The 17455-nt window shown below is 36.1% G+C and overlaps 1 protein-coding gene across 2 annotated transcripts in view; it reads left to right on the forward strand.

The window, feature by feature from the left end:
• Fsip2 (fibrous sheath-interacting protein 2) overlaps positions 1-17455 on the forward strand; it is a 70539-nt gene that overhangs the window by 7362 nt on the left and 45722 nt on the right. For both annotated transcript variants that reach the window (XM_039106443.2, XM_039106444.2), the window contains 8 exons: positions 241-382; positions 1029-1139; positions 4456-4573; positions 7302-7388; positions 11431-11546; positions 12352-12388; positions 12902-13005; positions 16276-16336. In XM_039106443.2, coding sequence (XP_038962371.1) covers positions 241-382; positions 1029-1139; positions 4456-4573; positions 7302-7388; positions 11431-11546; positions 12352-12388; positions 12902-13005; positions 16276-16336 — 776 coding nt within the window. The remainder of the gene's footprint in view (positions 1-240; positions 383-1028; positions 1140-4455; positions 4574-7301; positions 7389-11430; positions 11547-12351; positions 12389-12901; positions 13006-16275; positions 16337-17455) is intronic.

Genomic DNA, 17455 nt, shown 5'->3' on the forward strand with positions numbered 1-17455 from the left:
CAAAAAAATAATTTAAAGTGAGCCAAGCATTGTGATTACATTCATTCTGGAGCGCAATGAATGGATCTGATAAAACAAGAGCAATAAAATTAGGAGAATCCTATGACATTTCTGGGAAATGTAAAAATATATATTGCTGACATATATTGCAAACCATGACAAGCAAGGGAGGGCTAGATTTAGAGTGGGAAGGATAAAGGTCCCCAAATCACCTGCAACCCTGTGTTCCTCCTAACTCAGATATTTGGATATGATAAGTAAGGAATTAGAACAACTTGAGCGCACAGCGGAAGAACAACGCTTACTCCGCATGGACAGAGAGGAGAGACGACAGCGGGAATATGCAAGGAAAAAACTTAGTCTTCGTAGAAAAATTGAAGAGGTAAGAGGTAAACTTAAACGTTGTAAGGGAAACACGTGTACAGTTTCCCCAATTGTAAACAATTTTAACTATTACATTGGAAGCATTCAAGTTTTAAACTTTCATACCCCTATAGCACACAAATTACACTGTAAAATGTGGAGGCAGATAACACAAATTGCCTAATGAGCCAGTTTTGTTTTTAAAGACGACTTTACAAAGTTATTGAGCATTGCTTCATTTCCAATTAGACCTCGGCGTGCACCAGAAATATTTTTTTAAATTATTCTTAGTGAAAATTAATCATCGCCAATTTTGTTTTTTAGTTAAAATTATTCATCTATGTGCACACATGTCATAATGCAGGGGAGAAGTCCACAGCTATGAGTCAGTTCTTTCCATCTACCAGCCGAGTTCTGGGAATGGAACTCAGGTTAACATGCTTGTCAGCATGACCTTCCTCCAGTAGGACCCCCGCCACAGCTCCTTATCCACCTTCGTCACTCAAGTGCAGTAAGGAGAGTCCACTCACAAAGCAAGCACTGGATGACTTCTGTGTATAGGCTGAGCCCATGACCTGTTAGGTTTCTCTTGGTGGTGGGCAAAGAGCACCTGCCCTGAAAACAGATCGCGCATGCACCAGTCTTCATACTCCTCTGGTCCCTAGGAATGGAAGACAAAGGAGATGATGCTTCTCACAAAGATCGGAGAAGATGTTAAGAGAGAACAGAGGGTAGAAGAACAAAGGCGGAGAAGCCGAGAAGAGAGTGACCGAAAGGTAGGGTGAGCTTTAAGTTCTTCCCTAGAATGTTTAAAGAGAAATTAGTGTTTCAAAGTAAATATATCTGTGACCAATTTATTATAATATATATTAATATAATAAAATATAAAAGTAAGTGATAAAATTAAAAAAAAAAACTGGGACATGCTATGTGGCCCAGCCTGTTCATGAACTCCTGGCTCCAAGAGACCTAGTGACCTCAGCCACCTGGATCACATGCTGGCTTTGTATGCACTGCTAGAGTCCCTTTACCCAGATAAGAATACTCTCACATGTCGTGTCTAATGCATTTTTATAGTGTACAAAGCACTGCCCCTTGATTTGTTGTAACGTCTTTCGGATTTATCTTCAAAGCAAAATAATAGCTGTAGTTCCTATAAAAATCTTACTCTTACAATTATGTTCTTTTAGAGAACTAAAAATTTTTGTAAAAAATCTTTGTTCTTCATGTTTTAAAAGTTTTACCCTTTTTCAGCTTAATAGCATGTTGTTCTTTGATTTAGAATGTAAAGCAGAAAGAGTAAAAATGGCAGAATATAGAATCCTTTCACCAGCTTACTGTTAAGTACAGCAAGACCAATGCAATATAATTGTTCTTATGAATATTCATTTAACCTCAAGACTAAGCACATTTTTTGATATTTTTAAAAGAGTTATTTTTAGTTTATAAGTGCTCCAAAGCATATTTCTATGCACACCACATGCGTGCACGAACCTACAGAGGCCAGAAGAGAGACACAGATGCCCTGAAACTTGAACTACATGAGGCTGTGTACCACCAGATCGGCTGTGTACCACCAGATCAGCTGTGTACCACCAGATCAGCTGTGTACCACCGGATTGGCTGGGTACCACCAGATTGGCCGTGTACCACCAGATCGGCCATGTACCACCATATCGGCCGTGTACCACCATATCGGCCGTGTACCACCATATTGACCGTGTACCACAATATTGGTTGTGTACCACCATATCGGCTGTATACCACCATATCGGTTGTGTACCACCAGATCGGCTGTTTACCACCTGATCAGCTGTGTACCACCAGATCAGTGCTGGGAACAGAACCCAGGTTCTCTGTAGGTGCATCTAACCCACGAGCTTTGTCTCCTGTTTTCACTTTTGCATTTTTCATATTATTTTGTAGGCTGATTCTTTGATTAATAAAACACAGTAAATAATTATTACGGCAATAAATGGAGATGTAAAATTCTAAATTTGGGGTAACTCATTCTTGACAAACGTAGATGTAAAATTTATAATTTGGTTTGTATTGCAGTTTTCATTTTACTTAAACTTCTTAAAATATTGGAATTGAAGTATCTATTTTATTTTCCTATAAAAATACCATGGATTGAACTTTCCATTTCATTTTACATTCAGCTTCTCACATGCATGTCTTAGCCTTGTCTGGGATTCACTGTTGGTGTAAGCGGGCGTGTCTTATTCAGTATAGTCTGCACATCACCTTATGTTCCGTGTTTCAACAGCTCTTAAACACCTAGAGAGAACACACACAGATAGACATACAATAGTTAATAACAGTAGGTGTGCTATGGATCTAAATCAAAAACAAAAACAACAACAAAAACCAGCATCTCTACTCTAGTTAACTATGAGATCTGTGTCACTCTCATACATACATGTTTTAGGTTTGAAACATTCTATTATTGCACTGCCAAAAGTTTTATCAAGAAGGAATGTGGGTGGATTGGGAAATATATTTTACATAGTGTCCTTGTCTAGATCTGCTGTCAGTGTAGCACTGTTTCATTTAGTTGGCTTGGAATACTGTTCGGGTTCTCCTGAACCTCCAAATTCAGTGAACTTTTTAGACAGTTATTCTCCGATATTTCTGTTATATCTTCTGTTAGTTGCTTTTCTCCCCATGATCAAATGTCTGACAAGAGTGATTTTAAGGGCGGGGGGTTCATTGCAGCTTTCAGTTGGAGGGAAGACAGTCTATTGTCTCAGGTAAGCAAGAGCGGAAGAACACGACCGCATTGCATCCACCATGGACACAGAGAAAGGAATGCTGTGCTCTGCTCACCTTTCTCCCTTTACTCAGTCCGAGGTCCTCTCCCCTGGGATAGTACTGCCCACATTTAGGGTGTGTCTTCCTTTTTCAGTTAAACCTTTAAGTAAATATCCTCAAAGACCCACCATGTGGTTTATGTCCATAGTGAGTCCAAACCCCAACAAACTTGCGATGAAGATCAACTGTACATGCACATGAACGGTTTCCTCTTTTCAGGATATTAGCTATATTAAACTGTCTCGTACATCTCTGAAAGTCAGATTCTCTCCCCTTCCAGTGTTTCCTTAAGGTACTCTGTATTACTGAATTCATACAGCTCTACTCTATAATGTCAGATCTATTAGTGACGTGTCCTTTGTATTCCTCATCTCACATACTAAATTATGCAAATATTTGTTTCTCTTCAATATCATTTTATTTTGCAAGCTCACAGAATGCAGCTATGCTGAGTATACTGATATTTTTGGCTTGAATTCTAACTTTATCTTTTCTAAGTTAATTGGAATTGAGCGATTTATTTCTTTGGTCGGATGGCCTGTTTCCTTACAGGCCTAGCAGTCTTCAATTTGATGCCATATACTGACTTTGTGTATTAGATCTCTTTATATCTTTGGAAATAGTCTGATTCATCAGGTTTTTTTTAATGATTTATTAGCTCAGGCTAGTGTTACTTTTTAGCTGAACTTGTTATTGCCAATTATGAAGCAAGACCCATTTTCGTATTCCTGTCAGAATGGACAGCAATGCCTCTATATTGTAGCTTGTGAAATACATATAATTTTTATCTTTGTGGAAATGCAAGCTCTCTTCTTTGATCTTACCTCCTAGGATGATCCTCGATGCTATCTTTAGTATTACTTTATGTGTGCTGATTCCTTCTCTTAATGAATAATCAATAAAAATTTCAAGGCGCTCTCTGCACATTTCTCTCTCTTCTGCCATGCCCATGGTCAGTAGCATCCCAGAGATTCACAAAGAAAGTTACATTTCAAAGGATGCAATAATTCTACCAAAGTATTCAGGCAGGTACATTTCACCTAAATATTTGATCAGAAATCAAAATTGGCTTCTTAGTTTACTCTCTAAGTTTTATGCTCTTTAAATTTAAGTAACAGTGGAATCCTCACTCCTTACTAAGTTTTATTCTCCTTAAACTTACAAGCCACAAGACAAGAATAATTATTTATTTCTACTATGCTACATGGTTTAAAAGTTCGTCTTGGATTTATGGATGTCAAATTAATACTAATCAGTGCGCTTTCTTTCATATTTTAGAAACAAGCAATGTTAGAGAAGAAAATGGCTTATCATTTACAAAAGATGCAGGATACTGGCTTAAAAGATGACATGGGAAGAAGTGGATTTGAATATAAAGGACAAACTATGTTTGAATGTGAGCCTATTATGCCACTAAGTAGGAAGCATTGATCTCTGTTACATGCAATATCTTAGATACTTGTACCTGCTGCCCACTTTATATGAAATGCTAAACTTACCATTTCCACATTAATGCCCAAGTTGAAAAGATGACATATTCACATGGATACAAACATCCACCAAAACTAAAACAATTTTATCTACTGCTTTAATAGACAAAATTGATTGCATTACAGTTTTTACCCCAAATTCTCTATACTTAAGTTACGCATATTTTACTATGTACTAATGCATATTTTACTAATGTACTAGCACATTAAAAAAATCAATGTGTAAAGTCATTGTCCTTATACATCAACATGGTGCTTTTGTATGTTGTCAACTAGTAAGAACAGAAAGAACCTGAGAAAATAAGAAAATAAAGATGGAGGGCAAAGTAGTAGAGAGAAGAAGGAAGGAAGATGATGGAAAGGAATGGGAAAAGGCGTAAGAAGAGCAGAGCCTGACTTGGCTGCTCTCCACACCAGCTGCATGCTGTGTGACATCAAGTAATCACAGCAAGACTCGCTCTCTTAGTTATTAGTTACCATGGTAGAATTTTAAGAAAATTTCTGGGGATGCATACTATTGAGAATGAGTAGGGCTACCATCAGTCTTTCCCTCATCAGCCTCACTTTCCAGTGAGACGGTCCTTTTATTACCCCATTTCCTCATTATTTGGCCTTAGCTGCATTCTGTATTTTATCCTCGCCCAGCCCATCTTGAACATCTATTTAATTCTGATAATGCGTTGCTAAATCCGAACTCCTATCCGTTAGGTTCAGTTTAAGGTATATAGGCAAGCACTAATTACTACGTGGAGTCAGCCCTATTTTAAACCTCTAAATTTTGTTTAGCACTATATGCTCGACTATGGCAGCTGTCCTCTACTGCTCATAGAGCAGGCCCTTGAGCCTCCTACTGTATAACTCTTCTATATAATTCTCAAGATTTTTATTTTTCATTTTGTCATTGGTTATTTTATTTACATTTTAAATATTATCCCCTTCCTGGTTTCCCCTCTGCATTCCTCCTCCCCTCCATGCTGCTATGGAGGATCTCCCCGACCCACCCACCCATCCACCCACCCACCCACCCGCCCACTCCTGCCTCATCACCCTAGCATTCCCCCATGCTGGGACATTGAGTCTCCACAAGACCGAGGCGCTCCCCTCCCATCGATGCCAGACAAGGCCATCCTCTGCTACATGTGCAGCTGGATCCATGGTTTCTTCCATGTGTACTTTTCAAGATCTTTAAATGGTTTTAGCAAGTTATTTATCCATCCTCATACTTTCACCATCTAAAACTGAACATAATACATGAAACAAATTTATGAAGACCTTCCTTCAAAACAGGAGCACATTGTCAGGCCTCATGGTTCTGTCAAATAGGAATGAGAATCATTACTAAACAGATTGTTTCCCTCTTTTTGTCTTTCTATGTCTGTTTTCTCAGCCCACAATCACCTACTCACAGTTTCTTTCTAATCTTTCACACTCCATTTATATTAAATCACATATTTCTTGATACTTTAATTACGTGTTCCCTCTTTGAGTCCCTGGAAGTTTGCAATATCCTACGCAGCTACAGATTTATTACAATTTTAATCACTTCAATACTAATCTTCTATTTTTGCATGTCATAAATTTTGAGGAAAATAAATAGACTAAATAAGTTCCCCAGATAAATTAACTCAATCTATTTACTTCTGTGAATGAATGCTGCAGCCCCATGCTTCAGATTACAAATCACTTTACCAGCTTTGTAATACCAATATCTATTTTCCCATGCCATAGAAGAATGTGAATTGTAATTTTTCATTCATTTGAAATTATTTTATGTGTATAAGTATTTCTGTACATATGTTTGTACACTGTGTGCATGCCTGATCTCTATAGAGGTAAGAAGAGGGCGACTTACCTGGAACTGGTTGATTGTGAACCATGTGAATCCTGGGAAGCAAACTCAGGTCTTCTACAAAAGGACCAAATGCTCCTAATTTCTGAGCCATCTCTTTACCTCGTGATGTAGCAGCCTTGAACATTGCTGCATCAATCACCCTTAGAAAACAGTATATTAATATTTTTATACTACTGAAGTGACAAGGAACAAATCTTCACTTCATAACTGTATAACACTGCAGTAGTATCCTCTTCTATCAAGTAGAAATCTAAGAAACTTGTACACACACACACACACACACACACACATACACATACACATACTCACACGCACATGCGCATACATACACACATACACACACGCACACAAACAAACACATATACACATACACACACATGCACACACACACACACACACACACACACACACACACACACACTTTTGCTCATCTCTAAGGCAATCCAATAATGTCATAGGATATTAGGACCAGTGGGTCTTCATCCATGTCACCTATGTTGGCATGTACTTCTACAGAAAGCAAACTACATTTTCCAGCAGACTACAGTGAAGATTTCCTTCTTTCCAAGTTATAAAATATTAGTCTCTCTGACTCTGCCCCTTAAGTTATAGGCATATTACATAAATAATTATCTCCTCCCATTTGACAATACTTTATCCTCTATTCATCCTCCAAATCCCACATATAGATTGACAAGAATGTACTTCTTGAGCCTGAAAAGATAGTTGATCTTTGGTAATTTCACTGTCACTATACTAATATGTTTCGTTACATTTTTAAGCTTCCCCAAAGAAGAAAAAGAGGCCGCTTGATGATATAAAAGTAGTTTATCCCGATAGCGACCAGAAAGCATATAAAGGAGCATCAGGTAATTAATATTTTAATAAACACCAAAATTTTAAAGTAGTGATATGGAAGAATACTGAGTTGTGGGTGACCTTCAGTTGAATGTATTGAAACTTGGGTTTGTTATGATAAGTGACTGATATCCGAGGCTGCATACCATGTACTATTTTCAGAATAGATAACTAATTTGGTGTTTTCATCTGGTCATCTGACTATTCCTTAAGAACAGCTAAATGCAGGATTTATTAGTACTAATTGTAGATACAGATTGACAGATTGTAAAATACTTTAAATTCTTAGAATGAGTTTAAAGAACTCAAAAATAGTCTCAAAGCTAAATACTTTTATTCTAAGCTACTGTGAACATTTGTTGAGTTATCACGGTCTGTATTTCTTATGCTGTGTCAGTTTAGGTTCTCAATCTTAAACTCACAAGATTATACCACGAGCCCTCAAACAAGAAGTACTCCAATAATAAACTATGAAAATAAAAATTAAATGTTTCTTTCATTAATAACTTGAAGTTACAGTTAAAGACTTAGAATTTACTGATACAAACCTACATAAAACTACATCCATTTTTTTCTTCCATATGTGTAATCTTGTTTTTTACAAAATCCAGAAACAAGAAAGCAATGCTACCTAATCGTCATCCATATGTTCTACCACAGGGATTACGGAGTGTGAGGGGATCCATCTCTATGATACCTTGAATGAGGATGCCTTTGCTAGGCTCATTTTTGAGCTTGTTTGTTGAACAGATCATATCACTGGGGTTGTGACAGCTTTTGGATTTCAAAACCTACCCCATTCCCAGTTAGTTTTTCTCTGCCTCCTGGTAGAGTTTGATAATTGTATCATTATCTTTAAGTAAATCTTACTCCTCTTCGGCCAACTGTCACAGCTAATAATCACAGTTGCTTCCATGCTTAATGCTACGGTGCATGTGTTGTTGCTGTTGCTGCTGTTCCAGTTGTTTTAATCCCCAGAGTCTTGTCTTGTAGCCCCAGTTAGCCTCAAACTTCTAGTAGTCCTCTTGCCTCAGCTTTCTTTGTGCTGGGATTACAATCCTAAACCGTCAGACCAACAAGCCTATTTTCAAACTGGTTTCCATTTTGATTATGTTTTTTGAACAGTATTGTCAGGGATAGTCTGGTTAAAATATGCATTTTTCTTCTGAGTAAATGATGAGTAAACACTATACTTCTTTCAGTGGACTGTATTATCCCTATTACTTTATTATAATCTTTTCTCCATTAGAATTTTCTCATGTAATACATCTACATACATCCCATACTCAATTACATATGGTAAATTTCCCTTTTAATTTTGTAAATTGGTTAAGAGAAAATATACATTGTTTTTCATGCTTGGCACCATTGCTTTTGCTTTAATACTTTTGTGGCACGTATTATTTTATCTCTATCTGCTTTTTAATTAATTAATTAATTCTTACACTTCAGATTTTATTCCCCTCCTGGTCCACCCCACAACTGTTCCACATCCCATACCTCCTTTTTCTGTGCATTGCTATTCAAAATCAGTGCTGAATTTTTTTAGTAAATACTTTTATAACTGTAAGGGCTTTTACACATTTCCTAGTAAATAATCCAAATGCAAACAAAACCCAGTAGGAGGTGATAATAAAGCCTTTGACTACAATTTTCAAAAAGGCATACGGAATTTTATCTGTCTTTATCTGTTGCCAAATTATTCTGAAGCCCATTCCACCTATAACATCATCATCAAGGTTTCAATATGCATTTTAAAATAAGTAACTTTTTTAGTAATTGGGACCAAAATATCATTATCATACCATATATACTAATAATTCATAATTTGATTTCATTAAGCATTTATAAATTTTTCAATAGTATCAAGTATCATAAAACTTTTCAATTTAGTTTGAATCTCTGTTGATCAAAATAATAAACAGGTTGTTATGCCTTTTCCTTCCCTCTTTGAATAAACTCCAATTAATTTTTTGTTTTGGTTTATTTGTGCCTTATTTCTATATGTTGATTATGAAATATTAGGCTTCATTATGATTTTATTTCAAATGTAACATCGTATAAACTGACTCAAGAACAAAAATTCATGATTTTCCAATATATAAAACTATGATTTTTGACAGAAATCCCTCCTCTCCTCATGGAGAAAGTTATGAAGAAATTAGGAATATAAAGAACCTGTCTCATCATAAAATGGCTATGTGTGACAAATATGTATCTAACAGGGTACTAAGTTCAAACCTCAAAGCTTTCCCACTAAAATGAAGTACAAAACATGGCTGTCTACATTTTAAACCCTTTTATACATACTAGGCTTGGAATCTTACCTAAAGCAATAAGAAAAGATAAGGAAATTAAAAGGATATAAATGGTAAGGAAAGAAGTCGCATGATGAATCTTTGTAGTCCTGTGATCCTATGTATAAGAAGACAATAAGGCTATAACTACAAGCTCTTGAACCTTTGAACATTTGGAGAATGTAGAAGGATGCATAGTCATCATACTTTCTCCAGGAGACTAATATTCTCCTACTATTAACACGAAACATGCTGAGAGAGAATACAAGGGAACAATATCATTTGTAATAGCTTAAAATTATCTGCATGTAAGCATAATGAAGAAAAACTCCATAGTGAAAACTTTAAAATACTGAAGAAATTGAAGATTAAAGAATATTGAAAGTGCTTTTACGTTGTGGATTAGCATAATTAATATTGTAGAAATTGCTATTCTTTAAAACACAATCCACAAGTTTAATACAATGCTTATCTAAATTCTTATGCAATTCTTAAGATAAATAAAATAATCTCTAAATTCAAATGCAAACACAAAAGATCTTGAATATTCAAAACAATCCTGAGCAGTAGAAACTTAAGACAGACACAGTAACAAAAATAACATGGTATGGTTACAAAAAAAGAAAGAAAGAAAGAAAGAAAAGACATGTAGAATAATGGAATAAATTCAAAGGTTCAAAGGACCCTCTCTACACTGCTACACTATCAGATAGACATTTGGTTTTGACAACTATGCCACAAAACAAAAATAAACAAAACAAAAACAAACCCCACCCCCAAATAACCCAATCCCAATCAACAACAACAACAATGACAAACAAAAAAAAAAAGAATGAAGAAACAAACAAAAACACTATCTTCAGCAAATGAATCTGGGAAGGCTGTATATGTACCAGTATAAAATAGATCCCAATTTCTTATATAAAAGTCAATTTCAACATCAAATAATGTCAAATAATCTGAAACTGTTAGGTGAAAAATAGGGAAAAGATTTAAAGAAATAAGCATAAACAAGGCGGTAAGTTAACAAGAATTAATAAACGTGATGGCACAAAATTAAAAGGCTTTGCTCTCTAACGTTTCTAGACCATACAGCAAAGTACCAAGCAGAGGAAAATCCTTTCCAACTACACTCTTAGTTTTGGATAAGTGCCTGAAATACACACACACACACACACACACACACACACACACACACACACACACACACAAAATTTTCGGAAGTGAATTTCAGAAATGGCTGGCGTTGAGAACAGCAGAGATGTCCATGAACTAATGATAAAATACAAAGTGCCAGGTATACAATTAAAAAAGGACCAACTTGATACATGTCACAGCATTATGTTGCATAAAATAAATCATGTTATTCCCTCAAAACAAAGACAAAGGAAAAGTACACACATTGTAGGAATGAATTCAGGTATAATTTCTGAAAGCACAAACTTATCTTAAAAGTTACCCTTGGGACTTGAAAGATGGAGGGGACACTGGGAAAGGGGATAACATTTTTAATGTAAATAAAGAAAATATACAATAGAAAAAGAAAAAGAAAAATGGATTGATTGCAATGATGTGATGTAGAGGAGCACGTATATGAATAATCGCAACACATGATTGAGTGAACGATGCTTCAGTTATACCTCTTTCAGAGAGATTGTTATTTCATGAATATTTTAGAGATTAGTTTAAGAAGATAATTTTTTTGCACTTAATAAAATGGACAAATAGAAAAGATTTCTTTCTCATGTACTCCTAGGACAAGTATCATCCACTGTCAATCAGTCCCAGAGTAGTTCAAAGAATGTTACAAAAGTGTCAGGATCCTCAGTTGCTTATCCGGCAGACGTACAAAACAGCAGTTCAGAGCAAAAGGTAAACTGTTTCAAAAGTATATCATTTCATCAGCTTCAATTTTATTTGCATGTGTTCTCCTTTACTAACAGTATTGATTCATTAGGGGAGATGAATTCGTGCAAGGGAAAATGATTCATCTCTGGAGCAAGAAGAAGTCAATTAAGCTTGATTATTGATATAGTGTAAAACTTGGAGGAACAAATCTGAAGGCCATTATCCATTCTGATGATGGCGTCGCTATTTACTGGTAGCATACGCAATCAAATCTCAGCTTGGTCACTGAGTTCTGGGATGAGCCAAACATGGGAAGTTAAGAAAACTGGGTACCTAGAAATACAAAGGTGATTACGACATGCGCTCATCTCAAGAACACGCCTTCTAGTGAGGCCTAGTCTTCTGGAAGTTACACTAATCTGTAGGGACTAATTGTTACTCTGGTTCTCGCTCTAAGGAGTATTTTAAATAAACATTATATAGTACCACATAGGGTTTGAATTAGAAGAATTTTAATCTTCTGTATCCAATAGAATGACTTCACACACACACACACACACACACACACACACACACACAGTGGTTTAAATAAAGTACAGAGTAGAAGAACAGTAAGCTCTCTATTCGGTTTTGAACAAAATTGGAGATAGTGAAAGGTATCATAGGAAGTTAATGATATTTACCATGTCTGGTATGCTTTTTATCACAGACTAAGGGCATAGGGGTAGAAAAGGATTTGGATTCATTTGGTTATCTGACAGAAGACAGAATCTCTTCCAAAAGTATTGTTACTTACGAATACTTTTCTCTTTAATATTTTGCCATATAGAGAAATGGAATAACGAAAAAACTAAGTGATGAAAGAGGTAAGACTGTGAACAGTACTGATGATTCTGGTACGAAGTACATAGTTACTCCATTGTATACCTTTGAAAGTCATGTTTTTCTTTATTATTACAGAACCCTTCCTTCCTCCATCTACTTCTTTTTATTGACTGTATATCTTGCTGTGTAAAAAAAGCAGCTTTTTTATAGCTTTCATGCCTTTTGCCTAATAAGTTCTAAATACAGCTTTGCTTATGCCTTTGGACGAGCTGTAAGTTGTCACTGCAGAGTGAATAAAATTAATCCATTCTGCAAATAGGCCCTGTACCTTTCATGAGACTGAGATAAGGATTTCAGATTTTTCTTTGGGAGCAAACATCCAAAAAAGATTTGTTATTCTTGAAGCAGCTTCTTTAACTTAAATAAATTGCTAATAATGATTTTTCTAGTCAGGGTAGCAGCTTACTGAGTAGAATGCTAGAGCAAGCCTTCAAGTTATGACTCACCTTAACACTACAGTGCTTTCATATTAAAGCTATCTCTTATCTCTCTAGTCCCTGGAACTACATCAACTAGAGACTCAGTTATTTCAGCTCAAGAGTCACCCACAAAGAATGCTAGGCTTTCACAGACATCTTTGATACATCATAAAGAAGAGGTATGTATATTTAATTTACTCTAAATTCAGTCAGATGAAAGGAGATATCTTATGGACATTTTAATACATGAAAATGCTATCCTTTAACCTTACAGTATAACTTTGCCCCATTAAATTTGTTATACCATAGTAAAAATGCAATACCTCCTACAACAGATAGAGAGCTTATATCCAAAATATACAAAGAACTCAAGAAGTTAGACTGCAGGGAGACAAATAACCCTATTAAAAATAGGGTTCGGAGCTAAACAAAGAATTCACAGCTGAGGAATGCCAAATGGCTGAGAAACACCTAAAGAAATGCTCAACATCTTTAGTCATAAGGGAAATGCAAATCAAAACAACCCCGAGATTTCACGTCACAACAGAGAGAATGGCTAAGATAAAAAACTCAGGTGACAGCAAATGCTGGTGAGGATGTGGAGAAAGAGGAACACTCCTCCGTTGTTGGTGGGATTGCAGACTGGTACAACCATTCTGGAAATCAGTCTGGAGGTTCCTCAGAAAATTGGATATTGAACTACCTGAGGACCCAGCTATACCTCTCTTGGTATGTCCCAAAAGATGTCCCAACATATAACAAAGACACGTGCTCCACTATGTTCATAGCAGCCTCATTTATAATAGCCAGAAGCTGGAAAGAACCCAGATGCCCTTCAACAGAGGAATGGATATAGAAAATGTGGTACATCTACACAATGGAATATTACTCAGCTATCAAAAACAATGACTTTATGAAATTCATAGGGAAATGGTTGGAACTGGAAAATATCATCCTGAGTGAGGTAACCCAATCACAGAAAAAAACACATGGTATGCACTCATTGATAAGTGGCTACTAGCCCAAATGCTTGAATTACCCTAGAACACATGAAACTCAAGAAGGATGACCAAAATGCGAATGTTTCACTTTTTCTTTAAAAGGGGAACAAGAATACCCTTGGGAGGGAATAGGGATGCAAAGTTTAGAACAGAGGCAGAAGGAACACCCACTAAGGGATTGCCCCACATGTGACCCATACATATACAGCCACCCAATTAGATAAGATGGATGAAGCAAAAAAGTGCAGGCTGACAGGAACCGGATGTAGATCTCTCCTGAGAGACACAGCCAGAATACAGCAAATACATAGGTAAATGCCAGCAGCAAACCACTGAACTGAGAATGTGACCCCCTTGAAGGAATCAGAGAAAGGACTGGAAGAGCTTGAAGGGGCTCGAGACCCCATATGTACAACAATGCCAACCAACCAGAGCTCCCAGTGACTAAGCCACTACCCAAAGACTATACATGGACTGACCCTGGGCTCCAACCTCATAGGTAGGAATAAATAGCCTAGTAAGATCACCAGTGGAAGGGGAAGCCCTTGGTCCTGCCAAGACTGAACCCCCAGTGAATGTGATTGTTGGGGGGAGGGGTGGTAGTTGGGGGAGGATGGGGAGGGGAAGCCCATATAGAAGGGGAGGAGGAGGGGTTAGGGGGATGTTGGCCTGGAAACCGGGAAGGGAAATAACAATCGAATTGTAAATAAGAAATACTCAATTTGGGGTTGGGGATCTAGTTCAGTGGTAGAGCACTTTCCTAGCAAGCTCAAGACCCTGGGTTCGGTTCTCAGCTCCAGAAAAAAAAATACTCAAGTTAATAAAGATAAAAAAAATGCAATACCTCATGTTCAGTATACCTAAATATAATCTGCAAGGTTTAATGTTTATTTTGTATATTCAGCCCTCAGATTTATCAGTTGGGCTTCCTTGATATTCTGATAATAATGCTGATTTAGCACTTTTCACCAGTAATTGGGTATTTGCTAATGGAAACTTATCAATATTGATCAATCAGTATAGTACAGCCAATACATATAAAATAAATACTATCTATAACTAGTCAGCCTGTTATCTTAGGAATAAAATCAATACCATTAGCTCCAATATTAGCATAATATTAACTGATTCACTATGCTAAGGAGTTTACATTTTTATCAATTTTCAGTACACTAACAATTTAATAGACTCTCTCCAAATGAATTCTTCATATTAAGTAGAAAATAACATTTTATGTGATATAGAATGCATAAAACTTGATATAAAATAATCCAGAATATCTGAAATGTATTGACTACACAGATTTTATGTGTCTGTGATACAATTTATTATGAATAAATATTTAATTCTATTTTTTAATAGTTCACTATTGTGCTATGCCACTAGCCCTGTTAAATGTGCGTTAACAATCATGGCATTTTCAACTGCTGGAATAGTCTGTTTGTTTACTATATTTTAAATCCTCTAACATTAAAGAAATGACACAAACCTGATAAAATGCTCTTTACATACATTGCAGTACACATCTTTGTTTTGTACATTTTCAAAACATTATGAGGAACAAGAGACAGAAGGGCATTCATCAATTTTGTTCATGGGATTGGGAATGAAAAGTGGCATGATAATATATTGTGAATGTTGATTATTTCAAAATTCCAGACTTCACAATGAAAATACTACTGTATTATATCTAGATAACCTCTAAGTAAAGGATAAGGAGACAATCTACCTCAGTATACAGAAGTCATATAGGTAAACTGTATCACTGACCTCTCTGTTACATATTCTATTGCCTCTCCATATTAATCCCAAAGGGGTAGCAGCTGTTCACAGATAACAAATTTATGACAAGAAGTTTAATTGTTCTCCAGCATACTGTGAAAAAGTCTAAAATTGTCAGGCATTTTTCTCAGTGACTGCACTCCCATTTCAAATATTGAAAAATGAAGACACCTATTATCGTGATATTTTGCAAGCAGATTTAGTCCACAGGAAAGAATGGAAACTCACAGTCAGTGGTGAAGGGTGCATGCCCTTTCTTTTTCAGTAACACTGAACTGCTTTTTTCAATAATATCCTGCACTACCGCTAATTACTAACCATCTAAACCTTCACTTTTCACCCCTGATGCCACTTCCAATTGTGTAAAAATTCATTAAATTAGGTAATGTTCCTGTATTATACATGAGTACAACTATAGGCTGAGCATCAAAGTTGGAACATCATCAGATGTGTGAATGGTATTGTGGACAGTTTTGATAAATGTTCATTTTAATGACAACATATAACATCTTAATAATAACGGGTAGATAATAACGTAAGTACAAAACATGAATATTTCTTATAAATGGAGGTTTTAAGAAATTTAACATTATATTTTTGAAATGTAAACATAGAAATAGGAATTGATGGTAAAATGTGGAGAAATCTCTCTTGTTCTTTATGTAGAAGATGCAAAGTGATTGGAATGGAAGACCAAGCAAGAAATCAAGCTATGTTGGAGAACCAGGTAAACGTTAGCAATGCACTATGCAGCTATGAAAACATTCTTTCACCTGCTGCTTATTATGCCCATTCCAAACTTTTGCCGACTAATGAATCAATGCTAGGTTTCTGCTAGGTCTGTACAAAGTACAGATTATAGAAGGTAAAACTAGCCAGGACTAGTATCCTGAGCTTTTCCTCCGTAGTGGAGGAAATACTCCTGACAAACACACAAGCCACACGACATGTCCCTCACCTCAGTTACAGCTGTGTGTATATGTTTGCATATGTGCCTGGCTAAAACTCTGAAGGTCTTCTCTCCTAACAGTTAAGTATATAGCAAAGGGCTGATAGCAACATACATAGTACATAGTAGATCTGTAATATTTGCTAATTTTACAAAATGCAAAACTGCAACCAATATCTCTCCATATCCCTTTTATTCATTCCCGTATAACTCTTGTTATGGGTTTGACAATCCATATTTCACATATAAGGGAAGACACATGACAGTTTCTTGTCTGCACTTTTGACTTCTTTCATTTAATATAATGGCCTTCAAATTTATGGGCACAGTTTCAAATGGCCTGTTCCTTTTCCTTTATATTTTTCCTGCTAAGAATGTCATTAAAATTTTTGTGATCCTGCTTTCACACTAATACCCACTTTTCAGTGTACACAAAATTGTCCGTAACAGCATATCTTGCATTTGCAAATCCACATAGTTAGTTGTACACGGTATATGTCAGTGCTAGATGTGTGTGTACTTTTATTGTGCTACTATTCTGTAAACAAAAGAGAACAGCAAATATTTACGCAATATAGTGTTATTATTTATCTTTTAGTAATCTATAAAGTATCTGGAGAACATGTGCATAAGGTATAGCTAGGTTGTGTGCAAATTCTATGCTATTTTATGTGAAGAGCCTTCAGATGCATAGGCTTGATCCTCAGAGGGCCCTGCCTCTTAATGAGACCTTGGTTAACTCTATATACCAATGTTCTTTATCTACTTATCAACAACAGAATTTTTCTCTAAGTACATTTTTGTCCTCTAATAAAATACTGATATTGAAATAGGACTGGAGTTTAAATTTTCTTCATATCAGGCTTGAGGAACTGGTTCAGTAATTCCTTGCTGCCC

Source organism: Rattus norvegicus, chromosome 3 (assembly GCF_036323735.1).
Source record: "Rattus norvegicus strain BN/NHsdMcwi chromosome 3, GRCr8, whole genome shotgun sequence".
NCBI lineage: Eukaryota > Metazoa > Chordata > Mammalia > Rodentia > Muridae > Rattus > Rattus norvegicus.